The following is a 26,542-nucleotide window of genomic DNA, read 5'->3' as shown; positions in this document are numbered from 1 at the left end:
GCTGGATGAACAGAGAACAGCAATTCTGGCATTGTTTTCTTTACTTTATTTTTTACGGCGTTGACCGTGCGGGTTAAATAATGTAATCGTTTTATAGTTTGGTTTGTTATGGACGCAGCAATACCAAATATGGAGTAACTTTTTTTTCATAAAGAGTTTTGTAAGGGGAAAAAGTTTTTTTTATTTTACAGTACCCCACTAAAAAAAACAAAAAGTTAAAAAGTTCAATAAATTATATGTACCCCAAAATGGTGCTATCATAAAATACAACATGTCAACGGAAAAAAAAAAAAAAAAGTCATAGCTCTTTGAATGAGACTATGGAAAAACTTAAAAAAATTGCTTGGTCATTAAGGTTTAAAATACCTTCGGTATTAGGGGGATAAGAGCGACACCAGTGATTTACAGCCATGTGCACATACAAATAAAAACCCAGAACACTTGGAGGTTGTTTTTCAGATTCTTTTTTTATTTTATTTAAACATTTCCTTCATCAGCAAGTCAATTCTCTCAACTCCTATTTAAAGCATTAGAGCTGGACATGGGGGTGCAATACACAACACATCAGACATCCACAAGCCTTATGAAGGTTTTCTGTGTAGTCTTCACAAAAGTGCATGACCCTAATGTGTCACATCTAATGCAGTGAACGGAGCCCTTTCATCATCACTAAACAACATGTCCTTTCAGCATATGCCTTCTGCAAGATGCTGGAAATAAAAGCTACAAAAAAAAAAAAAAAAATATAAAAAAAAAAAAAGTTAGACAAAAGCATACGATAAAAAATAAAATAAAGGGTACTGAAGGCCATGGTGACATCCATCAGAGTAGATATAGGCTTTAATGTGTGCCAATTATAAAGATTACAAATAATAAGCGTTTTCTATTTAGTCACATGAATGCGACTAAATGTGATTTAATCCCCCATTTAATGAATACCACACTACCCATATAATGCCCTAATTCATTGCACGTGTCATTATTGGAAAGGTCAGTAAAAAAAAAGACAGAAAAAGAAAAGCCATTGTTATATTCTGAATGATTCAGCCTCCCAGGCAGGGTTTAGAAATGCCAGGTCAGGTTTGTGGTTACAATGTATTTACTGGATGTGTGTACTTTACCAAAGAGGAATCTGCATATTTAGTGGTCATGGTCAAATGGGTAGTGTGACATTAGAAAACATTGCTGCTTTCTTACAGAAAGAGCACCACTTTTGTCCTTGGGCCACATGTGGTATTACAGCGCAGTCCAATTCAAGTTAATGGAACGGAGAAGCAATACCCAATACAGCCCATGGACAAGAGTGGCACTGTTTCTAGAGCAAAGCAGCCATGTTTTGCCAATCTCATGAAACCCCTTAAAGCCATTCATTCTTGGAAAAATGATTTCTTTTAAAATCAAGGAGGTGAAGGTCAACAGGTCTAAGGAAGCAATGGCTCGGACTGATACAGTACAAGTACTTTATGCTCATGAACATCTAGAGCAGGAGTAGATTAACCTGAAACTTGTGGTCCCAATTTTAAAGTGTAGCTAAACGTTTGACAAACCTCTGACATGTCATAGTGACATGTCAGGAGTTTGGATTGGTGGGGGTTCGAGCACTGAGACCCCCACCAATCGCTAGAACGAAGCAGCTGAAGGGCTCGTGTGAGCGCTCAGCCGCTTCGTGTCTGTTTGGCTTTTTCCGGAAAGCCGATGTATCGGAGTACAGGCTCATAGACTTTCTATTGAGTCCGTACACCGATACATTTATTTCCAGAAAAAGGTCGAACAGACATGAAGCGGCTGAGCGCTCACACGAACGCTTCAGCTGCTTCGTTCTAGCGATTGGTGGGGGTCTCAGTGCTCGGACCCCACCAATCCAAACTTCTAACATGTCACTATGACATGTCAGAAGTTTGTCAAACGTTTAGCTACACTTTAATTTCACACGTAGAATAAATACTGCTGAAATTTTGCAATAAAAAAAAAAAAAAAAAAATTGACACGCTGCAGAATGAGAATTCGCACCAGAATTCAGTTTCCGCACGTCTTTTCTGCGATTGTCTCAATGCAGCATGAGGAGAAGATTTGTTCAAATCTGCAGAATTTTGCCACGGAACTTAGAGTGCAGAGACTTGGTGCCCATGCGTTTACAACCTCGCATAAAGAAGCAAAAACATTGGAAATCTACAAGACATTTGAATACATACAGTCATGTGCCAGTCTCCAAGTGATATCAACATAAACTCCTGGAAAGAAGTGTAACCTGTGCCCATTTTATACTGTGGGTTATATATTCAATGGAAATGTTCTTAACATTGTTTCTATGGAGATCCACATTAAACCACCTATGCCACACAAATGCCCAAATAGTTTCTACATTACTTCAGTAACGTACAGTAAAGCACACAATTGTGTCATCTATGTAGTAAACCGTTATAGGACCAAGATCCGGCCTGACTGGATGTTCATGAGACCAGTCACTGGTGTAAGATTTGCTCCACGACATCTACAATTCTGTCAGTTGCTCTTCACTTTCCCCCACAAACTCTTCTATTCAAACCGTTAATACAGACAAAGTGGCAGATTGTGGTCTGTTGCTAAAGAGCAAGTGCGGAGCAACGAACAAAATTCTAAATTGAATGTAGCAAAACTTCAAGACTAAACCCATACTTCTACTTGATGATGTCCATATAAATATAACAGTCATTTCCTCGAATATAAAAAGTAAAGAAGGCTGAAAAGCGATTGTTACGGAAGACACCCAGCCTAAGGCCGTGGCACTAAAAAGAGAGCAGGGTTGTTCCATGTACAACAAGTTATAAACGGTGAAGCTTTTCGCTTAGGAATTCTTCCACGCTGTCTGTGTTCCATTTGGTGATGCTCAATTCTTCAGAGATGTTCCCCTTGTCATCCAGCAGCTTCAGTATAGGATCAGAGCCACGCACATACTGAAAATGGGGGAAAGAAAACAAAACGGACATTTTACACATTTCAGGATGGAACAATAAGGCAATGGAACATACAGCGGACATTCTGCTTTAGGTGCTTATTCTTATATAAAACTTTGTAGTCAAATAAGACAGTTCCTACATTGTTTCATGGAAAGTATTATTGCAATGTACAACCAGGCTAGAATTAATCACCCCAATAATAATATTAAAGGCCCCACCCATAGCAGGTACTGGGGAAACGAGCTCAAATATTATCAGTTACACCAAAAAAAAAAAAAGAATTAAGACTAAATGCTAAATGTATTTGCAGTCATTATTGTAGCAGTGACGTCCACGCATGACTGAACAGAAAATGCCCGCACATTGACAACTTACTCCAGAAGAGCTTAGAATTTCCAATCCTTAGGGCCAATTTAATAGAAATCCACTTAACAATATTTTTGGAGGATAGGAAGGACACCCACACAAAAGGTGAGAACATACAAATTTCATGCAGATCTTGTCCTGTCAACTACAATTCAAAGTTTAATTCTACATAAAGTTCAGCAACGTTGCCAATACTTTGCTGTTTTTTTTACCAGTTTTTAAAAGGTGCCCATACACTTTAGATACAAGGCTTGTTTGGCCAACAGCGATTTCTCCGGACGCCCACAAACACGCACGCTTGACCAAACATTCATATTTATTTAAATGGGGAGAGGGGAATAAAACTCTGGCAGCTCCTTATATCCTGCTGGAACAAAGGATTGAGAAAGTTAAAATTCAAAACGCATGACCGGAGCGGACATACCATAGGTGAAACCTATTCAGCCATACAATGACCCAATAGATAAAGGGGCCCAATGCCACCTTAAAAGCAGCTTCTTAGAGTCTACTAGTAGGAGGTTAGGGCCTGAGCTAATGAATTTCATATCTCAAAATTAGTAGTGGATTATTAGAGAGACATATGGGAGTGCTGTATGCAGAGCAAGGGGTCCATTTACTGTTCTTGCATAGAGGCCCTCCGCTGTCCACGCTTAATGCCCGATCCTTCTTTCCTCCACATCTGCCATCAGGAGAGAGTTGGGAGACCTCATACACATTAGATCGTTGGCCACTTCCACTGCAAATCGGTGGGTTCATCTAATGCGTATGAGCACTTCTAGATGTGCTACGGCTTTCAAAATTGAGTGGTGGCAAGGAGCACTTTGGCTCCACTCCTCTGTCAGACATGATCCGACAGCTTGTCTCTGTGTGAATCACCTGAGTGCCCATAACGCAGGTAACAGGGAACCAGTAGAATTCAGCTTTAGACAAGAACGGAGAAGTGGACTTAAAATTAGCACAAGATGAGAACAGTGTTTTCTAAAGTTACTCAACATTTAGTGCAGGTTTTAACTGTACAATGTTGTACATCTTTCCCTTACAGTATGTGGTTTACAGTAGACAAAAGCACAATTCAGATTTCTTGTTGGTTTTCAGGCAGTTGAATAACTTTCTATGCAAAAACATACCTTTATCTGCAGGCCCTTGAAAAGCTTAGGCTTGTCACTCCTGACAAAAGCTGGAGAAATAGAAACATAGAAAGTAAGAAAACAGAAGATTTAAAAAACAAAACAAACAAACAAAGGAAATGAATGCAGTGGATTTTAAAGGATTATGAATGAGCCAAAAATAAGAGCAGACTAAATTAGACTAGAATTAGAGGCAAAGCAGCACATGCGTCTAAATGTATTAATATATAAAACTGATGCCCATCGCAAGTGATGTAAGACGTTGGGCTGATATATACGGAGCTCACATTGCAACAGGAATGTGGGATGGAAAAAACGGATTTCTGCACAAAGGAAAAGAAAGGTTTATCTCCTGTGACAGATTGTGTCAGTCTACGGTCTGATGTGTAGAAATCCCTTCCACCACTAGGGGCACATAAGATCTGAAACAGGTAAAAAGGATTTGTTGGGTCTTCTATGCAACCTTATATGAGGGCAGTATATATATATATATATATATATAAGAGGGGGATGGGACGCTGAGCTCTGGGATATATAGTTTCCTATGGTTAGATACAGTATTTTCATGTAAAAAAGCGGTTTAAATGCTGCAAGGACTCAAAGAGAAAGCCTGTGAGTCCTTCTTCCCCCATCCACTCACACAGATCTTGCGAGTCCTGCTCCACCCCCCCACTACGAGAGAGCGTGCGAGTCCTGCCCCGAACACTAGGAGAGAGCGAGCTTGTCCGGCTTCTTTTCCACAGTGTGAGAGACCTTGTGAGTCCTGCGCCCCCTCCCCACATACTGTGAGAGCTTGTGAGTCCTGCGCCCCCTCCCCACATACTGTTAGAGAGAGAGAGAGCTTGGGAGTACTGCTCTTAAAATACTGACTCAAAATCGTAAAATACTAAATATTCAGCATCTCCCCCTCTATCCAATGCAGACCTGAGATAGGAGAGATGAGAGACCGGACAGATCCCTCTTATGGATCTTACTTGTCCATAACCGATTGTGTATCATAGTATAATGGGACTGAAATGGCCACCGTTGCTGCCATCTACCTACCTCTTACATAGGGACGTGGGTCACAAATTACATTTGTACAGACATTTTTGGCAGCAGAAAACGTTAGATTCTTATTATACTACACAGATCTCAGAGTTACTTAAAGGAACAGTGTCACCACAATTTTTTTTTTTAATATGTTAAAGATGTTAGTGCTTTATTAAAAACGTTAGGATTAATTTGTGTGTTACTTTTTCTTATTTTTACACTTTTTCTTCCCTATGGGGGCTGCCATTTTTTTTTCCATTTCTGTATGTGTCGATTAACGACACATACAGACATGGAATACGGCAGCTCCAGTCCCATAGGGACTGCGAACGGGGCCCGTTCCATCCACTATCATGTACGCCGCTGTGTGGGAACGGCGCATGCGCCGCTCCCACAGTTCAATTTGAAATGCGCGCCGTCCGGCGCCATTTTCCTGTGGACCGGAAGTCGCGGCAGGACAGTAATATTACTACTTCCGATCGCGGCTTCCGGACTTGTGCACATGGAGCAGCGGCAGCAGATGGAGCGGATGGACCGGAGGGAGCGGCGGCGACTGGAGCAGGTAAGGGATTTCTATGTATGTTTGTGTTTCAGTGTGTGTTTACTAGTGTATGTAAACCTTCTACACTGTGTGTTAGCTCAAAAAATGGCGACACACAGTGTAGGAGGTTAGACCGTTCAAACCCCTCGTTTCTCCCGGCACTAGCCAGGATAAAGGAGGGGGGGGATTCTGAGAGCTCACTAGAGCGAGGGATTTTTACCCAATTTTGCAGCATAAAGCAATGTGGTTGCTTTACCACATGCAATGCTGCAATTTTGGGAATGGCTTCCATTGCTGGTCACTAGATGGAAATATTATAAATTAGAATCCAATTTATAATATTTTATGACTCGTGAAAAAAAAAAAAATAATTAGAAGAATGTTTAATCACCTATACACTAATTGTTTAACTAAAAAAAAAAACAAAAAAAAACATGTTTTGCTAACAACACATTCCCTTTAAAATATATACTGGATATCATTTATACATATGAGCAGACATGTGCAAGATCAGAACCAGAAGATTATACAAACTTCAACCGGAATCATAGGGTCAGGCTACAAAACCTTTTATACGAGGACGAGGCCATCATAAAGCCTGCAAGATCACTAGTCACAAACAAAACGCCACTTTCTACTAAATCTGCATTGATAGAGTAACCATTTATATGTGGGTTCTGGTGAAAGTCAATGTTTAACCGTTAGAAGACGATAGTATAGCAAAAAATATATATTACTCAGCATTCAATTTTACTTACCAGGCACTAGACAGACCCCACTTCTAAGTAGGGAATTAGTCAAAGTAGAAATAATGAGGTGGGGGGGGGGGGGGGGGAAGATATATCAACCTCGCAAAAGGGCCCAGAAGTCGCAATTTGCAACTTTTGGCCATTTAATGCCCCCCCTTTTGTGAAAAGGGGCACAGCTTCCCAAAAGAGGAGGGGCCAATCATTATCAGACTTACTCCCCTGTTGGACAATTTAACCCTCACCGCTCCTGGGGAATGGATAGGCGCACAGCTGTCCAAAAGATGCGATACCTTTTATTAAGAGGCGAATGCCTTTTAATAAACGTGTCACATCCTACTCCAACTTTCTTTATAATAAAACTGTTGGATAAAACGCCAGTTAATAAAATTCCCCCCAAAAAGAGTTCTCATAAAATATAGTATCAATCATTACAGGATATGCCATAAATGTAGAATTGGTTGGGGTCTAAACGTTGCAACCCCTACTTGGATCGCTATAGAAAAAGAAAACACCAATGGGAGCTGAAGGCACGTGACATCGAGACAGCCATTGATCCAGCATTAATCTCTGCAGCCCCTTCAAAAGGAACAGCTTTAGGAACGTTTCTCACTGAAACACCATGAACGGTATTGGATGTATAAAGTGCATTTTTTTTTTATTCTTCAATGCAGTTTATGCTCAAATGTCTCCCCTAAGAAAAAAAAAGAAAAAACCCCACTCTACACCTTGCGCAAAATATTGAAGATTTAAACGGTCACGTCGACACTGTACAGACAGACGTACTACATGGATACCGTCTGAAAAGAATGTATATACCATAGCGTATATTTTATTGGGTTAAGAACCCAAAGTTCACGCTGCTTCCAATGGCATACCCAGGGGACCTGTGCGAGGTTCCTAAAAAAAATAAAAAATAATGGCATAGACCTGGGGGAATTATACTATGTCTATTTATAGCTGGGTCGCAAAACCCACATGTCTGAAAACCAGCAATCAACAAGAATCCCCCCCCCCATTACCCATAATGCACCAGCCAGCATCTCCCTCCATAGAAAGCAGTGCTCCTTTGTTGTAAGATCCACACGTGCAGCAGATTTCACTTGTGGTTATCGGTTCTCATTGTGGAACTGCTTTGAACGTGATTGATTTAACTACACGACTTAAATGTGATCATCCGAAAAACACAAGAACAGCTGAGGCATCCCTTCTGCTTAATGTGAAAAGCAGGAAAAATAATTCAAATGGGAGCCAGCAGATGCAATAGTCATAAGAGACTTCACCGTGCCAAGTCTTTCCAGCAATAGATTACACGTCCTTAAGATTTACAATATGGAAATCAACAAATAATAGATCTCTCCAATGCTGCAAATAATGGGTCCGGTAATTGATAATGGGCTGAGAGGGTGCGGGCAGTAGTGGCAGACGTGACAGGCTTGTGATAGTGGGAACAGCGGTGAGCTCACTCAGAAAAATTAGGAAAGCCGCGTGCCCTTATACTGCTACAGCTTCACAATCATTTTCTGCTGCCAGGCAACAGGCGGACAAACTGTGAGTTACCGACATGCTATGCATTGGCAGATTTGTAAAATATTAAGTTTCGCTGCGGCTGTCGGAGGATACTAAATCCTAATGTACCTTTCCAGGCAAATATTTACTAGCCAATATTAGAGAGAGTTAGAAGTCTGGCCGCAAACAAAGCAGAGACAGCCAGTGCCTAAACAATATCACAAACTCACCCTGGACTTGAGGGAACCTCCCCAGTTTTCATCCACAGACCTCAAGAATGGCCCCCGCGTACATCTGCAGAGACAAAGCCGGACCAGGTTAAAGCCGAAGACGTAAAACTGAAAATTCTACATCCAGAATAATAATACTAGAGCCAAAAACAGCAACAATGAAGAATATCCATGAGGGTTTTTCCATAATCCAATAAATGTTAGCTTTTTGGATAAGTTCACACAGGGCAGGTACACCGCGTATCCACCCTGTTGCCCGCAGGGAATTCCAGTCGAAAAACCGCACCAAGTTGGGATGCAGTTTTTCGGCCAGAATGTCCACCAATGAAAGAAAACTAAAAACGGCTATACTTACCACGGTGATGCGTCCCTCCGACGTCCTGCAGCTTATGATTGGCTGCAGTGGTCACATGGGATGAAAAGTCATCCCACGAGGCCAACCTGGATGAAGCAGCACAGAATTCTGGGTATAGGATCCCCCCCCCCCCCCCATAGAGTTTCGATTTTTTGCAGGCGGAATCACAGCTTTTCTGCCGCAAAAATTGCAACATCTGCTATTTGTTGCCGGTTTTATCTCCCCATTGAATTCAATGGGGAAACCCGCAACAAAAAATAGCAATTACGCAAATACAATTGACATGCTGTGGATTAAAAAAAAAACAAAAAACGCTACGGTCAATTTGAGCGCGCTTATCATTTACACAGCGCGTGGGTGCGATTTGTTCACATCCTCTCTGCTGCTACTGTATTATGCCTCAGATTTTCCGCAACAAAATACATTGCGCAAAAACCGCAGTATTTACGCAACGTGTGAACTCTCAAGAAAATATATTATGACAAAGAATTTAAAGTATATCTATTTCTTGTTCAGTGCATAACTTTTCAGGAAATGTTAATCAAGTGTGATCTTAGTTTGTAGCTGTGGGGGCGAGAGCCTTGTTGGATGGATATGCAGAGATTAAAGCTCTCAAGACCGGAGCCTCATCTTTCCTACAAGTCTGCTTGGATTTACCAGATGCCATACAGTTAGTAAAGACAAGGCCTTATTCACACAAGCATGTTTCTCATCACATACGTTTTAACAACGGACAGCACACTGACCCATGCAATTCAATGGGGCCCTTCACATTAGTGGTTTTTCATAGAGCGTGGGTCCATTCAGAGAAACTCGCTGCATGCCCCATTCTGGTTTTTGTGGACCAGACACGCCCATTAAAATCTATGAATACGTGAAATATGCTGGTCGTTTTTCACACATTTATTCCCCATGAAATAACTATTCAAAGAAAATATTTTCTTAGAACTCTGCATTGCGCCATTCCTCTGTTGTCCATCAATAAATTTCTAGGAGGAATAACAAAGTAGGCTTCGTTCACATCTCGTCAGGGCTCGGTTCATGGCTTCCGGAGCTTTTACATAGTACGGTTGAAAAGAAGACACAAGGGATGGGAAAAGGGAAGGGAAAAAATGTATACACTGACATAGGAGCTTATATTTTGTAGTTCTAGGAAATTATCTAATCCTTTTTTAAAGCCATCTACTGTCCCTGCTATGACGGCTCCTGCGGTGACTATTCCATAGATTCACAGTAAAGAAGGCTTGTCGCCTCTGCAGGATGAACCTTTTTTTCCTCCAGACAGAGGGAGTGCCCCCTGTGTTTTTTAGGGCGTTTTACATTGAACAGGATTTCACCATATTTTTTTGTATGCGCCATTCATATAAGTTAAGCATATTCTAGATGAGGCCACACTAATGCTTTGTAAAGTGGTAATATTACATCCCTGTCCCGCTAGTCTATGCCTCTTAATACACGACAATATCCTGCTGGCCTTTGAAGCAGCTGATTGACACTGCATGCTGTTATTTAGTTTATGATTTACAAGTACACCCAGATCCTTCTCAACAAGTGACTCCCCCAGTGTAGCTCCCCCTAGGACATATGATACATGCAGTTTGTTGGTACCGAGGTGCATAACTTTACATTTATCTATATTAAACTTCATTTGCCAACTGGATGCCCAAACACTTAGTGCGTCCAAATCAGCTTGCAATTCACGAACATCTTCCATAGACTGAACTATACTACAAAGTTTGGAGTCATCTGCAAAAATAGAAATAGTGCTATTTATCCCATCCTCTAGATCATTAATAAAGAAGTTGAATAATAGTGGTCCCTGCACTGAACCCTGGGGTACACCACTTATTACCGGGGACCATTCAGAGTACAAATCATTGACCACAACTCTCTGGATACGGTCCTTGAGCCAATTCTCAATCCAATTACAAACTATACTTTCTAAACCTGTAGTCCTTAATTTACCCATTAGACGTCTATGGGGGACAGTGTCAAATGCCTTTGCAAAGTCTAAAAACACTATATCCACAGCGGCCCCTTGTCAATGGGCGTGTCAATACCAACTCTCAGCACTCATTGGACAGTGTCAGTCTGTGTATGGACACACCCCAGACTGGTAACACCCAGTTATCAATTTATTTATTCAATTTCTAGGAGGAATGACAGAGTATTTGCACAACAGAGTTCTAAGAAAAGACGTTCCAGAATGGTTATTACATGGGGAATACAATTCCTTACTCAAACAGACATGTCAGAAGAGTGGACAGGTTGTCTTTAAAGGGGTTTTCCCCTTCAGAGGCATTTATAGCATACCCACATGATACGTCATAAAGGTCAGGTGCAGGTCCCGGAGGTGGGACCCACATCTAGAACGAAGCACCCTAAACCCTGTTCTACTGCTCTGTGTTGTGGAAGAAGCATGTGATTTCCGACCATGAATTACAGTAACAACGTAGCTCAGGAACCGCGTAGTTCGCCAAGTCATGGTCGGAGCTCACCTGCTTCTGCCACAACAGAGGTTTATGGGGCCACGTTCTAGAGATAGGTCAAATGTCTCTGATGGGAAAACCCTTTTAAGCCATTACACACAACACAGATGTAAAGTGTAGCTTAAAGGATTATCTCCAGCCATAGATATTTGCTTGGTATCTTAGTTAAGTGGATTTCTTCAATCCTACATTGTAATATTGCACAGAGGAGATGACACTCAAGCTGTTGAGCTATAGCCCTATGCACCTTGTATATCTCAACTCCAGGCACGACAATTCAGTTCCCCAAAACCATCAAGAACGGATGAAAGGGCAACATGATAGAAGATAAATACTTTACAAAAAAAGCTGGAACATAAGGAACGTGGTAAACTTCCGTGACCTAAAGCGGATGCATTACACATGACAGCAGCCGGGGTTAAAGGGTCGAATTACAACAAGCCATCTTTGTTTAAATGTGATTCAAGATGCGGCTAGTGCACCGAGATCCAGAAGAATCCCATATTCTGCACATGGGATCTGATCTGTAGACATAATCAAGTGTACTTGTGTCCTAACAAGAAAGGAGGATATTCATGAAGCCACCAGCTGCGCTCTGCAATATAAAGCTGCAATGCAATTCAATCAAGTTCATGTAAAATGGGGGTCTGCAAAATAAACCCTCTCTGATAAATTCTCAGCACAGCACAATTTTGCTTTGAGTGGATGCGGTCTCTACACACAGGGCGTAACCAGGAAAGACTGGGCACATAGCAAACTCTTGACCGGGGGGGCCCCCCCGGGTGCCACAAGCAGCCCCCCTTATAAATCGTGCCCCCTGTACAAATGTGCCATACAGCCCCCCTGTAGACAGTGCTATATAGCCCCGCCTATGGAATGTCACACCCCATTTGTAGAGATAGCGCCCCCACCTCCCCCTTGTAGATAGTGCCATACAGCCCCCCTGTAGATTTTGCCATAAAGCCCCCACTGTAGATAGCGCCACACAGCCCTCCGCCCTTGTATATAGTGCCACACAGCCTCCACCTTAGTAGAAAGTGCCACACACAGACCCCTGTAGATTGCGCCACAGCCCTCCCCCTTTTAAATCGTGCCACACAGCTCCCCCTTGTGTATATATACCCAAGCCCAGTACATACAGTACCACAACCAAGATCAGTACAAAAATACAGCACTAGAACCAAGCCCATACATATATACTGCACCAGAACCAACCTCAGTACATATATACACACAGCACCAAAACCAATATCATACGTATATACAGCATCAGAACCAAGATCAGTACATATATATACACACACACACACACACGCACACACACACACACACACACACACGAGCTCAATTTAGTGCAACCCCTGCCGCATACGTTTGTATGGCGTAAAACTACAGCTCCCAGCATGGCCCGAACAATGGTGAGGATATGCTGGGAGATGCGGTTTCACAAAAAAAATAATCATATCAATCACCTCGCTGCAGATCATACAGTGACTACAGTGCTGATTAGAGGCAGAATAAACATTTACATTAAGTGACTCACCGGTGACGTCTCATATTTTAGTTCTTTTCTTCTCCCTCCGGTCCAGACATCTAGGATGGATTTCTACCGGCCATGACCTATTTCTGCAGTTTTCCGCTCACATGTCTTCAGCTTCTCACTTTTAAAACATTTCTGCACCTATAAACAAAGTTAAAATTCTCAACACCTCTTACTATAATAGCACCATACCCTGTGTCCCTGATTATAATAGTACCATACACTGCCACACACACACACACACACAGTGCCCCCTGTAGATAGTGCCCCCATAGCCCCCTGTAGATAGTGACCCCCATAGAGCCTCTGTAGATAGTGCTCCACTTATAGCCCACCTCTGTAGACAGTGCCCTACACATCGCCACCCTGTTGCTAGTGCCCCACAGGTAACCCACCCCTGTATATAGTGTCCCACATATAGTTCCCACGCTGTTCGCTGGCAATGCAGACATGCTCTCTTCTAAGCGTGTCTGCAGGAGCTGAACGAGCGTCATCCAATGACGCTGATTGGCGGGGCAGAATGACTTGCCCTGTCAATCAGCGCATTTCAAGCATGGAAGCGGCACGATGACGTCATCGCGACACTAGCCAATCAGCGTCATTTTAAGGCGATGAATGGTCGGACATGCCTGGTCATTCAACGCGAATGCATGTATTTGGCTGTCACTAGCACCGGGGCCCCCCCCCCCCCCACAGGCATGAGAGGGCCTGTGTCGCCCGGCCCATACTTGTTGGAGGCTCAGCGGCGCGGGCCCCCATAGTAGCGGCGCTACCACTGCAACAGCCATAACGGCTGCTAGCGGTGCCACTGAGAATATGGGGGAGGGCGTGTCGGCTGGCGGCACGGGCCCCCTCAAGCCGCGGGCCCCGTAGCAGCTGCTACCGCGGTAGTTACGCCACGGTCTACACACAAAAAATACAAACAGAAAAAACCCAAAACACAAGCCCTAAAATAGAAGGCAAAGAGGGGGTTGGTGGTTATAAAAAAGAAACAAAAAACGCAATTTAGTCGCGATTCTGAACATTGCGCCAATCGACCCACATACTTTTCATACTATATAGATGATTAAAAGAAAAAGTAGGGGTACCAGAAATCCTTCTGCTGCTAAATCCAGAAGAGTGTGAGGTTTGCAGCATTTTTATTTTACAGTAGGGATAGAAGTCCAGTGTACCTAGAACATGTTTTAGCTTTTTCATGGTTTTATTTTTTCCACTGGCACATATAAATGTAGTGACTTTTCTTTAATCTGGCATCCGATAATCCTAAAAACTCTGCTAATCCAGCACTTTTTTCCCCATAAACCGAAACAGACCGAGCAAAGAGAAAAAAAAAAAAAAAAAGTTATAGTAACAGATTCAGTGATGAGACTATCCGGTGTCTCAGTCACTTTGAATATGACATCAGGACTTCGGCCTCATGCACACGATCATAGTTTTCATCAATAATTACAGACAAAATTGCAGACCCGTTCATTACTATAGGCCACAGACCCTTCCGTATATCAACAGATGTGTGTCTGGGCTGTAGAAATAATCCGCAAAGTCCTATTCTTGTCCACAATTGCGGAACGGACTCGCCCATAGAAGTATATGAGCGTTTCCGCAATTGAGGAGGGCTACAGATGTGCATCAATATCTTCAAATCTGTATTTGTGGTTAGTAAAAACACTTACAGTTGTGCGCATGGCCTAAATAATTATATATAGTCTTTTCCCTGTTATACGCGGTTAAATTGCCATGACGTTCAAACCCCCCCCCCCCCCGCAGAGGCACTATCAGGGTAGCAGTAGTCGAAGACCGTGCTGTCGTCTGTAATAGATGTCAGTATAGTCTAGGTAAATGGAGTGGGCTGGCTCACTCAGCAGCGTCTCCCTACCGTCTCCATTTTGTAGCCGGAAGTGAAACCACGGGAAAAAATGAGCACTTCTTTTTTTTACCCCACATAATGACTATACATCAGAAGACTGGGCAATCACTATATCATTTTATATTATGCTTAAGAATGTCCTCCTACAAGTGAGTGACTATACAGATACAGTTCTATGACCCTCTGACAATGCGACATCATCGCATTAATGCAGGATTAAAGGAATTTGACTGTATATTAGGAATACAACGGGAAGTCCATTTACTTGTCAAATTAGACCCTTATGAAGCTGCAGGCTTTGGTGTATTCCCATGGTGTCTGCAGGAACATATCAAAGAGCATCAACAATAAAATTATATTAGGGAATTGCAGTGTTACCAAGTACAGTCTAGCTTTACTGTATAGGGTTATTCCCATCTGATCAAGGGACGGCAGAACGCCAAGATATGCCATTACTTTCTGATCAGCGGGTGTATCACCTCTGGGACTCCCATCGTTCCCAAGAATGAATGGGGTGCAGCGCTGCATCCCCTTTTTGGTTTTCCCTGCAGCCGAGCTCCCGATCACACGGCTGTGCAAAGAACTGCAGCCCACTCAATCTACTGGAGTGTAGCAGGTAGGTGGCAGGGCGCTGATGTGCAGGTAAAAAAAAAAAAAAAAGTAAAGGGGTCGCAGTGATCAATCAGTCCTAGAAGGGTCAAGAATCATCTGAACAATTTATTGCGAGATAGTAATACACCCACTGATCTCCCATGTGATACAAAACCTGCAAAGAAGGCAATGGCGTTCAGCTCCAGTACACACACACACACACACACACACACACACACAATCCACCACCGTTATGGACTATAAAATAGAATAGAAGCAAATTGCCAGGCAAATGGTCATTATTATACAGCACGAGCATCTGGGAGGTGTGAATTACCTCGGTATGACCAGTACAACATTAGCGCTTACACAAAAAGTCTGCGCTTCTAAAACACTGCTAAATTCAGTATTAAAATGCAGACAATGGCTCGAGCTGCTACAATTTCACGCACAGTTACGTTCACCTCCAAATCATCGTTCTGTGTGTTATACCCGGGTAGCAGAATGTATCAGAAGCAGAAAACATGGACTCCTAATATTTTTTTTAACTTAAACGTTTTATTCTTTGAATTAGCAAGTAAAGACAAGTTCACCAAGTGATCAGCTCTATATAAAATCTGCCAGATCCGCTCTTCGTTGGTGGAAGAGGGACAAATGTCAGTTTTGAAGTAGGTCTTTAAAAAGAGGCGTCACTAATAGAAGTTGTGCCAAACTTAATACAGGTGTGTAACTTTTTGGGCGCGAAATATTGGTGTAAAATTACATGGTCATGACCCGGCGTAAGTAAGCGCGTCTAAGATGTATAGCAAGTTGCGCTGTTTATCACAATGGCACGTTCTGCATGATAGATTTGGCAAAGATTCCTGTCTAGTCTAGTTTTATCTGACTAACCTTATGACACTATTAATAAAACTGTTCCATAGCGTTTTGGTTTGTGGCGTTTGGGTACGGTGGGGTTTCAATTAAAATGTAGCGTGCCATGGGGGGTGGTTTTATTTTTGAGAACATTTTCTCCAGAGTCATCAACTAACAAAAACGTAACCTTTTTATACAACGGTCTGAGATTTGTGCAGCCTTTTTTGGTACCAAAAAAAAAACCACCACCGCACTATTGCCAAATGTGAACAACTGTTACAATAAAAACTTGTACTCCTCTATATCTTTATCAGTTGCCAAAACGACTAATAGCCCTTTCTTGGAAAAAACAAACAGTCGCCTTTAGAGATGTTAAATTGCACATGGATACCGTGTTCAGCAATGAAAAACTTACCAGCATTTTGCGTTATAACAATGCGAAATGCAAGAAAAGGTTCTGTCCCTGGATCCATCACACCTCTCCACATCTCCTTACATATTAGACTACAGAACAGTGAAAACCTCCGATACCACCACCTCTCCCTAGGCTTTCTGCCTCCTACCATACCCCCCCCCCCCTGTGTGTGTGTGTATATATATATAGTGCATTTACAATATTTCTATTGCTTCTTTCCGAAATTATGTTCTATATATTGTGATATACTTGCTCGTTTATTGCTGTAGTTCTGAGAATGAAACAAAAATTGTTTAGATTGTAATGGTTCTTTACTTTGCAAACTTTAAGAAAACTATTGAAGAGAAAACGTTTCCTTATTATAAAGTAATAAAGCGTTCAGTAACTTGGACAGCGATTACAATGGAGATCTTCGAGAACTCGTGTCCGTTACAGCTTGAGACATTTAGCCCAAATGCACACATTGCGTATTGTGAGTGTGGATTTTCCGCGCATATTTTCGTGCGGCAAATCCGCAGCGTAATACAGTACCAGCAAAGTAAATGAGGTTTAAAAAAAAAAAAAAAAAAAAATCTACAATTTAAGCTTTTTTGTCGGCGGGTAAATTCACCTGCGGTACGTATTTTAAAATCCGCAGCCTGTCTATTTATCTCGCATTTCTGATTTCTAATTGTATCGAACTAATTTTGAAATAAAACGGACCAAAATAAGCAGCATAAAAACACCTATTTCCGCATCAAAATGTAAACACTGCACCTAAAAATGTATGTGTATACTGTATGGACAGAGACGTCGCGAGCAGCGCTGGAGTCCCCAGGCAGAGCGCTAGCTGATGCTCTGCTCGGGGACTCTAGCGATAGGCAGTGAGCCAGCCCCTTGTGGTCACGTGCTTGATAATACGCCGACTCGAACGGCACAGGAAGCAAGACCTCACCCACGAGGTTGTCATCATCAATATTAGGAAAACGACAGGACTTCACCGTGTTTGAACTAGGGATGCACGACGCATCGAAACTTTGATACGGTTTCGATACTCTGCCTCCCCAAACGGTTCGATACCGCTATTTCATGTATTTCGATACTTAGCTGTGCGGCCGCACAGCTCAGTATTGTAACACATGAATGTATGAGAGCGGGGCCGCGGCTGTGTAATACAGTCATTGCCGCGCTCCTGAGTCCTGATAACAAGTGCGCGCGGTCAGCATGATGCGATGCGTCCGGCGCTGCCCTAATGAGCGGCGGCACTGAAAATAGAACATGGCTGGCGCACTACAAAACACCCCCATGTTCTGTCTTCAGTGCCTGAACCGCTGCTCATTAGTGCAGCGCCGGCCGCATCTCCTCATGCTGACCGCGCACGCACTTCCTGTAAGGAGCGGGGCAATGACTGTATTACACAGCCGGAGCCCCGCTGGCAGAGATCAGAGAAACCTCTCATCGCCGCCGTTATTCCCGTGAATGCTGCGATCACAGCGGACTACAGCATTCAGGGGAAAATGAGAAGGCGCGATGACGTGATTGAGGGACATACCCTATATGGGCAGACAGCCCAGGGTCCATTGAGGGAACCCAGGGCTGTCCTACCATATTTCCTGTTGTTAGGGCATACTTAGGTATGTCCTAACAACTGCCTGTGTACTATCAGTACACAGACTAATGTACTGTAATATAGATCTATGCAAGTACATTAAAGTTTAAAAAATAAAAAGTAAAAACAATGTAATGTTAAATTAAAAAAACAATACACATACATCTTTTTTACAATAAACATTAAAATAAGTCTCAATAGATAAAATATACATATTCGGTATTGGCGCGGCCGTAATAACCTGCGCAACAATGTTTTTGCATCATTTATGATGTGGACGCTGTAAAAAAAAAAAACTGCTTTCTATCACTTCTCAATGTGGGGCACGAGGTGTGATGAATTTAGCCTCCATGTACCTCACACATTAACCCATTATGACTGAGAAACATGATGGGGTTAATTACTATTAATGTGAGGCACATCACACCACGCGCCTCACATCAGAAAATGAACTTTTTTTTTTATTACTGTTGGCAAAGTATCGAAATTGCAATACTAAACGAAGTATCGGTATCGAAGTCCAAATTCTGGTATCGTGACATCCCTAGTTTGAACTGCATGATTCAGTACAGAATTAAAAATAGAGAGTACATTAGTAAGTGGCCTTTTTTTCACATAAAAATCCCAAACAATTTTTGGTCCCTGGATTACCTTTTTAACAGTGTTGGGTTATTGGCTTAAGAAATCTAATGTTTCCGTCTGCTTTTAACTCATTTTATTGACAAAGAATTTCTGAGAAGAATTTATTTTTAAAGGGTAACTAAACATTCAACAAACTTCTGACAAGTCATAGTGACATGTCAGAAGTTTTGATTGGTGGGAGTCTGAGCACGAAGACCCCACCAATCGCTAAAACGAGGCAGCAGACGCACTCGTGTGAGCGCTGAGCCGCTTTGTTTCTGTTCGGCTTTTTCCGGAAAGCCGATGTAGCAGAGTACGGGCTCACAGACTTTGTATAGAGTCTGTACACCGCTACATCGATTTCTGGAAAAAGCCGAAGAGAAACGAAGCGGCTCAGCGCTCACACGAGAGCTTCCGATGCTTCGTTCTAGCGATTGGTGGGGGTCTCCGTGCTCAGACCTCCACCAACCAAAACTTCTGACATGTCACTAAGACATGTCGGAAGTTTGTTGACCGAGAAGTTACCCTTTAAAGGGCATTCCCTCCCAGAAAGTCTAAAAAGAAGGCGGAGCCAATTGCATCCCTGCAGAACACATTTGAGGTAGAAATACTGTTTAAATGGAGTAGATTTAAAACTTACTTTTCTTGATTCCAAATGTACCTCCTCCTGGCAACACTGTCTACAGAAGGGCTCAATCCCATTCAGCCCAAACGGCCCAAGTAGGTCACATGAGCTGCACAATAAGTTACTGGAGAAGCCAACATCTCTGCACGCATCCGAGGACAGCTCACCTCCGTATGTGGATAACTGAAAGAGCAGAGAAAAGCCAGACATGGGAATAAAAAACCCTCAAACAAAATAATGCAGACTGGAGATGCCAATATGGACTTACATATTCCAGAATACGACTGAGACATGCCCGAATACAGGAGTGCAAACATTTCACGAATTAAAGGGTTATTCCCACTCTAGAAGTTTATGGGATATGCCATAAATGTCTGATAGGTGTGGTTCTTAGCTCTGGGACCCACAACTATTTCCAGAACGCCGATTCCAGGCATAGAATGAATGTAAAGATGTCAGCGCACAGCAAGTACTCGGCTGTTTCCGTAACCCTCATAAGAATCAATTCAGATAGCGGCGCACATGCACTTGTCCATTCGTTTTCCACCTGAATGTGGCCGGTGACCTCGGTTCTGGAGATCGGTCCGGCTCCCAGATCTAGGACCTGCATCGATCAGACATTTATGGCATATCTCATGGCTATGCCATAAATGTCTAAGGTGGGGATACCCCTTTAATGGAAAGCTGGTAGGGTGCTTAGAAATTTCCGACTTGTAAGGTAACAAAAAAAAATAAATAAATAGAAAAACAAATTAAATGTGTTATTCCACAAATCAATTTGTAATTGGGTTTTCAAAAGATGCATTAACATTTTTTCTATTGACGCCCTATTATTTTTTCTTTTGCTGCACAGAGTAATTCAACTTACTTTCTTCCTATAGTGCCGCCTACTGTTGCTGCTGAACCTCTTTCAGCATGTCCACCTTATGTTCTCTTCCCCGGTGGACAGGCATGCACTGTATATCCTTTATCGAAGTGTCCTCAGAAGCGGAGGAGGGATCCCTGCTGGTGAACACGCTATCCAATTATCAGGGATTGCTCCTCCGCTAGTTAGAGGAGAAGACGGGCATTAGCCGTGACATTACCAACTTCCCGGAGAAGCAAATAGGCCGCTGATAACTCAGCACAGCAGAAGTTTTGTTTTTTTTTAAACTTGGGTGTCAATATAAAAAATGTTAATGCATGTTCTGGTAACTTTATTACAAACTGAATTGTGGGATAACCCCTTCGGGACTGAGCCATTTTTTGATTTTTCAGTTTGTCAACTCCCGCCTTCCAAGAGCCATAACGTTTTTATTTTTCCGTCAATAGAGTGATGTGAGGGCTTATATTTTGCGGGAAGAGTTGTAGTTTCTATTGGTAGCATTTAAAGTGCCATATAATGTACTGGGAATAAATGATTTGCGTGCTGAAATTGGAAAATACAGATTCCTCCATTATTTTTTTGGTTCCATTTTTACGTCTTTCACTGTGTGGTAAAAAACAACAAGTTATCTTTATTCTGTGGCTTAATAAGATTACGGTAATTTCAAATTTATAGTTTTTTTTTTATATTTTACAACTTTAAAAACTTTACTAAAAAAAAAAAAAATATATTGTTTCGTTTCACCACATTCTGAGAGCCATAACCGTTTTATCGTTCCATGCATTGAGCGTGTGAGGGCTTATTTTTTTTGCGGGACGAGCTGTCGTTTTTATTGGTACATATGACTTTTTATTAATTTTTTTTTTGGCACTAAGGTGACCAAACAAACTGCGATTTGGGCGGTTTACAATATACGGCAATTCTCATTTATTGCAGTGTATCGTCATTTTTACAGGCACAGGGCTTAGCAGAGGCAGAGTGAAGGTAGTCCTGGGGGCCTTGATTAGGCCCCTGGGCTGCCATAACAACCAACCATCATCACCCCCCGATCTCGTTGCAGGGGGGGGGGGGGGGGAAATTGAGCTGTCGGAGGGGGCCGCGTGAGCGCACCCCATACTTCTACCCTTGCACTAGGATTTACCGCTGCTTTGAGGGGTTAATGACAAAATAGAGGTACATGTTGATCGCTTGTGAACAAAGACAGAGAACTGCAGGAGCGTCAGTGCTAGAATAGGAGAGTTCTGATTCTGTCTGCTGTGCTATTTTGTCCGTTAAAGCAACAGACACCATGACAGAAAACCGTCAATGCCCATTAAAAACAATGAGATGTGTTGGGCGCCATTGCTATCCGTCATGAAACAGATCCCGGGCTTCTGGTGTTTTCATTGTTCTGCTCCTATGACGGATCTACTTTTATCACGATTGAAAATTCGCACAGCTTAGTATTGTAACACATGAATTTAGTCCGCAGCAGGATGGGATATGGCTGGCGCAGCACTAATGAGCGGCGGCACCGGCCCTGAAGACATGGAACATGGCGGGCGCACTGCAAAACACCCCCATGTTCTGTCTTCAGTGCCCGCCTCTCGTTAGTAGAATGCCAGCCGCATCACATCATGCTGACCACACAGGCACAACAAGTGTGCACGTGCGTTCAGGAGCTGGGCATTGGCTGTGTTACACAGTAGCGGCCCCTCTCTAACGGCAGATATCAAAGAAACCTCATCTCCGCCGCTATTCCCTTGAATGCCGCCATCAAAGCTGACCACAGCATTCAAGGGGAAAATCCCTTTGATCATGTTACAGGGAATGCCTGTGACACAATCGAGGGACATACCATATATGGGCAGACAGCTACGGGTCCATTGCAGGACCCCAGGGCTGTCTGACCTTATTTCCTGTTATTGGGGCATACTTAGGACATATACTAACAACTGCCTGTGTACGATCGGTATATGCCAGTACATTAAAGTTTTAATTAATCTTAAATTTAAGAAAAAAAATATTTTTTTTCTTTTTTACAATAAACATTAAAATAAGTCTCAATACATAAGATTTAAAAATATTCAGTATAGTCGCAAGCGTAATAACAAATGTATAGATTTATGATGTGTATTCTGTAAAAAAAAAAAAAAAAGTAAATAAAAACTGCTTTCTTTCACTTATTAAATGCGGAGGCACATGGTGTTATGAATTTTGAACACATTAACCCCATCATGTACCTCACACATTACATGATGGGGTTAATTACTATTAATGTGTGGCACATGGAGGTTCAAAATTCATTACATCTCGTGCCTTACATCAGAAAACGGAAGAACTTTTTTTGTTGGCAAAGTATCGAATCGCAATACTACACAAAGTATCGGTATCGAAGTCCAAATTGTGAATTATGAAAAATGACTCATCTATGCAATTTGAGAGTCCCACTTTTTGGCAGAGTGGACAATGTGGCCACATCCATAACACTTACAGCATACCTGACTTTTCAGAATAAGCTGCCACGTGTGTACATGAGGAATAACACTACACCTGAGGTATCAGCAAAGGGTTTGTCTAGCTAAGAAAACTCAGAATTACCTAATAGCGTAAAGGAGGATGTGATAATAGAGGGGGGGGGGGGGTATCCCTCTATTCTGGACCCTCATCTCCTGGCCAGAGAGGAGAGTGGTTACAAACAGCATCCTTCGCTCTAGAGCAGCGGTCCCTAAGCCTTTTTGCACCAAGGACCACTTTCATGCAAGACAATTTTTCCACTGACCAGTGGGGGGTGGTTGACATCACACGCATTACAAAACACCCTGCAGACCGCAATTAAATGGAAGTAAAATAAAAAAAGTGTTGCGGGTTTTCCCCATTGAATTCAACGTGGAGATAAAATCCACAAAAAATAGCAGTTGTTGCGTTTATCGCGACAGAATTGAAGCGCTTCTGCCGCAAAAAACAACTTATTCTTACCCAGAAGTCTGTGTTTCTTCCTCCAGGCCGGCCTCCTGGGATGATGTTTTATCTCAGGGGACCGATGCAGCCTGTGATTGGCTGCTGCGGGTGTCACATGGGTTGACACGTCATCCGGGCTGGCCTCCTGGGATGATGTTTCACATCCTATGTGACCGCTGCAGCCAATCACAGGTTGCAGCGGCGGTCGCATGGGATGAAACGTCATCCCAGGAGGCCAGCCCGAATGACGTGTCAACCCATGTGACACCCGCAGCAGCCAATCACAGGCTGCAGCGGTCCCCTGAGATGAAATATCATCCCAGGATGCCGGCCTGCTAAATGCTGCAGTTTTCCGCAGCGTAAATTCCGGGGCGAAAAACCACACCACACTTTGGTGCGTTTTTTTGCCCAGAATTCCCTGCGGCCACTGGGGCTCGGTACCAAATGATCCACGGCCTGGTATTGGTTCGCGGCCCAGTGGTTGGAGACCACTGCTCTAGAGGACCCCTTCTATGCTACACAGACAACCCATTAAAACGAATAAACACTGTGTAATGCTTCATTTTGCCTGTGGTGGCGCTGAAGGGAAATTGAACACACAACCAGGTTTCCCACAGATTACAGCTGATTGCCAGGGTCCCAGCATGGTGACGTGACACTTTGCGAACATCTTATGGTCGAGGCACCCTTCTAACATTTGGATTGTCCAAAGCAGAAAACCCCTTTCAAAACGGGTTATCCAACTTGTGAACATTTATAAAAACAACAGATGTAATAAACGAAAAAAATAATTGATACTTGCCTCTTCTTTTCCCTGGCGATCCAGCGCGGAGGCTCCAGCAGTCCTCCCTGTCTTGGTTTACAAGCGGCCAACATGTGACTGCTGCAGCCAATCAGAGGGCTCAGCGGTGAAGCGTTTTACTCCTAGCATTATGGATCCCATCACCGATCGGTGCTACCCGATGTACGACACGTGACCTCTAATTGGCTGCAGTGGTCACAAATACCAGGAGCATCAGCGCTGGGGGAAAAGAAGAGGGGACTACCGACTTTTTTTTTTTTTTTTGCTTAATCACATCTGCAGCTGTTTTTTTATTTATTATTATTTTACACGTTGACAGACACTTTAGTGCCTATTTTCATCTATAGAAATAGTAGTTTATATTAAAAGACCATTATTATATAAATCAACTTATAATAGTTGAGATCAGTTACATTTATGTAGAGAGGTCTGGGGGAATGCTCAGAAATGGAGCCATGTGAGATGACGGCAGAGATCGTTGTATCTTTCCTGTCCGTGCACTGCAGCCCGCATCTACAGCCGTTAACAAGAGAGAATATAAAACATCCAACTGCACAGCATAAATAGATAAGAAAGACTAGCTTCACACACCCTGCTGAGCAGGATACAACCCGGAGCCAACAGGAAGCAGCTCTGAGCCACGTCACCCGTATCATAAACTGACATAACATCACCCTGGCACCGTCTGGGCACAAAAACATATACAATAGAACATTAGGATGTACGGACGAGGAAAAACCCAAGGGAAGAGCCAGTCGGGTCACTCTTACCGCCTGAAGAGCGGCGACAACCCACAGGAGCAACTTCTCCGCCACCATCTTGCGAGCCGGTACTGACTGGGAGGACCTGTAGATGTCCTTATAACTGCCTGAGAAGCGGGTGATATTCATGTAACTAAAACATATCAACAAAGATGTTTTTTTCTGTAAACATCGATATAGGAAGGTTGAACTACGGCAATAAAGGCAACCATACTGGACTTAATTACTACGCACGTTTTTATTTTTCCATATGAATTTAAAAAGTTATCTAATAAGGAGAATTCAAGTTTATCCTGTACGTCAGGTTTTAGAAATAAACATTTTTTTGCCCATTTAACGCTGTTATTTATCGATCAGGCAATTACAAAGACAGCCCTTCGCTAGGTCCTCTGAGTATACGAGGCATCACTCAATGGGAGAAAAGCGCCAGCCAATAGGTTGGCCGGAAGTGGCCGGGTCTGGTTGCCTAGCAAACAATCACAACGGAGGAAGGTTGTACACGTAATGCGTAGGGGGCGTGGGGATGTGACGTAAGACGCAATGGGCCGGCGCTGCTGCTGCGGCTAGAGCTGGAGGAGCGGCGGAGAGTCAGTGTACATACAGTGTGAGCGGATCACGCTGGAGCCGCAGCTTGTTGTGGTGCCCTCCTCCGCCCCCCTCTGTCCTACGCGGAACGAGCCCAGCCGGCGGGTGTTTCTATACGCTGGGGGCAGTGCCTCTCGCCACAACCCCCGATGCCCACGTTATGTCGCCATAGATTAGGTTGATGGGTCTCCTAAGGATTATGATGCCGCCCAAGTTGCAGCTATTGGCGGTGCTGACCTTCGGGGTCGCGATGCTCTTCCTGGAGAACCAGATCCAGAAGCTGGAGGATTCCCGGGGAAAGCTCGGTAAGCTGCCCCGGGGGGAGGGGATGAGATGTGGCTGGAGATGATCTGCCGCCTGGTAATGTAATTCCCAGACATCTCCTCATGCACAGCCAGCGATCTACATGTCTGCCTGACAGCTGCTTGTGGCCAGAAGACTGTGGCCCTGATAGACGGCAGCCGGTGTGTAGGCGCCGCTCATCACTGTGGATCACATGTCTGTATGTGAAGAGATGGGGAGCCTTAAAATGAATGGGATCAATCATATAAAACTGAAGAGCTGATGATATTTATATGTATGTACACACGCTGGAGGCTGCAGATCATGGGGGCAGACATTCTGGACTCTAGTCGGACTTGGCTGATAACAGGGGACAATAGATTGCATTCAACTGCACAGCAAATGTGACGATGTAGTTTAGGATGAAGTTGCCCCAGAGCAAGAGGGTCCAGGGTGCTGTGATCAGGGGATTACCGTGGAGTAGTCTGGTCTGAAGGATTCTTTTGCATGAAATGAAACAAAAACTCATTGTCTTATTGTGGCCTCAGATGCACTAATAGTTCAGAGAAGCTGACTGATGATTGGTTGGAACGGTAATTGCTGCATCTATAGTGGTGGTGATTTTGTCGCTTCCCATCGATGAGAGACTATTACTCAGATCTGCTGATTATTTATTATAAATATTTGTGTCACTTGGTTCACTGCGTTTTGTGGTTTCACTGCTGTTTCTAATAATTATAAGGCCTTGTTCACACAGTGCAGATTTTGCACATTGTGAACAAGGCCTAAAATGGATGTGACTGAATTGACTTGTATATAACAGCAGTGTTGTCATTTAGTCACAAAGCTTGGAATTCCTGTTTTGATGCTCTTT

At 43.1% G+C, this 26,542-nt stretch overlaps 2 protein-coding genes across 3 annotated transcripts in view; one reads left to right on the top strand and one right to left on the bottom strand.

The window, feature by feature from the left end:
- Positions 1-1,881: 1,881 nt before the first annotated feature.
- Positions 1,882-24,974, bottom strand: SELENOF (selenoprotein F). Its single transcript, XM_075833264.1, has 5 exons — positions 24,811-24,974; positions 19,449-19,616; positions 8,488-8,551; positions 4,430-4,479; positions 1,882-2,933 (listed from the first exon to the last, which is right to left on the bottom strand). Exons 1-5 carry the CDS (start codon positions 24,928-24,930, stop codon positions 2,802-2,804), a joined length of 534 nt encoding a protein of 177 aa, XP_075689379.1. The 5' UTR covers positions 24,931-24,974; the 3' UTR covers positions 1,882-2,801.
- Positions 24,975-25,303: 329 nt separating this feature from the next.
- Positions 25,304-26,542, top strand: part of HS2ST1 (heparan sulfate 2-O-sulfotransferase 1) — a 134,621-nt gene continuing 133,382 nt past the window's right edge. The window contains exon 1 of one of the 2 annotated variants that reach the window (XM_075833261.1): positions 25,304-25,691. In XM_075833261.1, the coding sequence (XP_075689376.1) occupies positions 25,568-25,691 (124 nt within the window). In that variant the 5' untranslated portion in view covers positions 25,304-25,567. The remainder of the gene's footprint in view (positions 25,692-26,542) is intronic. The other variant, XM_075833262.1, reaches the window with a different exon arrangement.

Source organism: Rhinoderma darwinii, chromosome 7, assembly GCF_050947455.1.
Source record: "Rhinoderma darwinii isolate aRhiDar2 chromosome 7, aRhiDar2.hap1, whole genome shotgun sequence".
Taxonomy (NCBI): Eukaryota; Metazoa; Chordata; class Amphibia; order Anura; family Rhinodermatidae; genus Rhinoderma; species Rhinoderma darwinii.
This window is presented reverse-complemented; position numbering and strand designations above follow the sequence as displayed.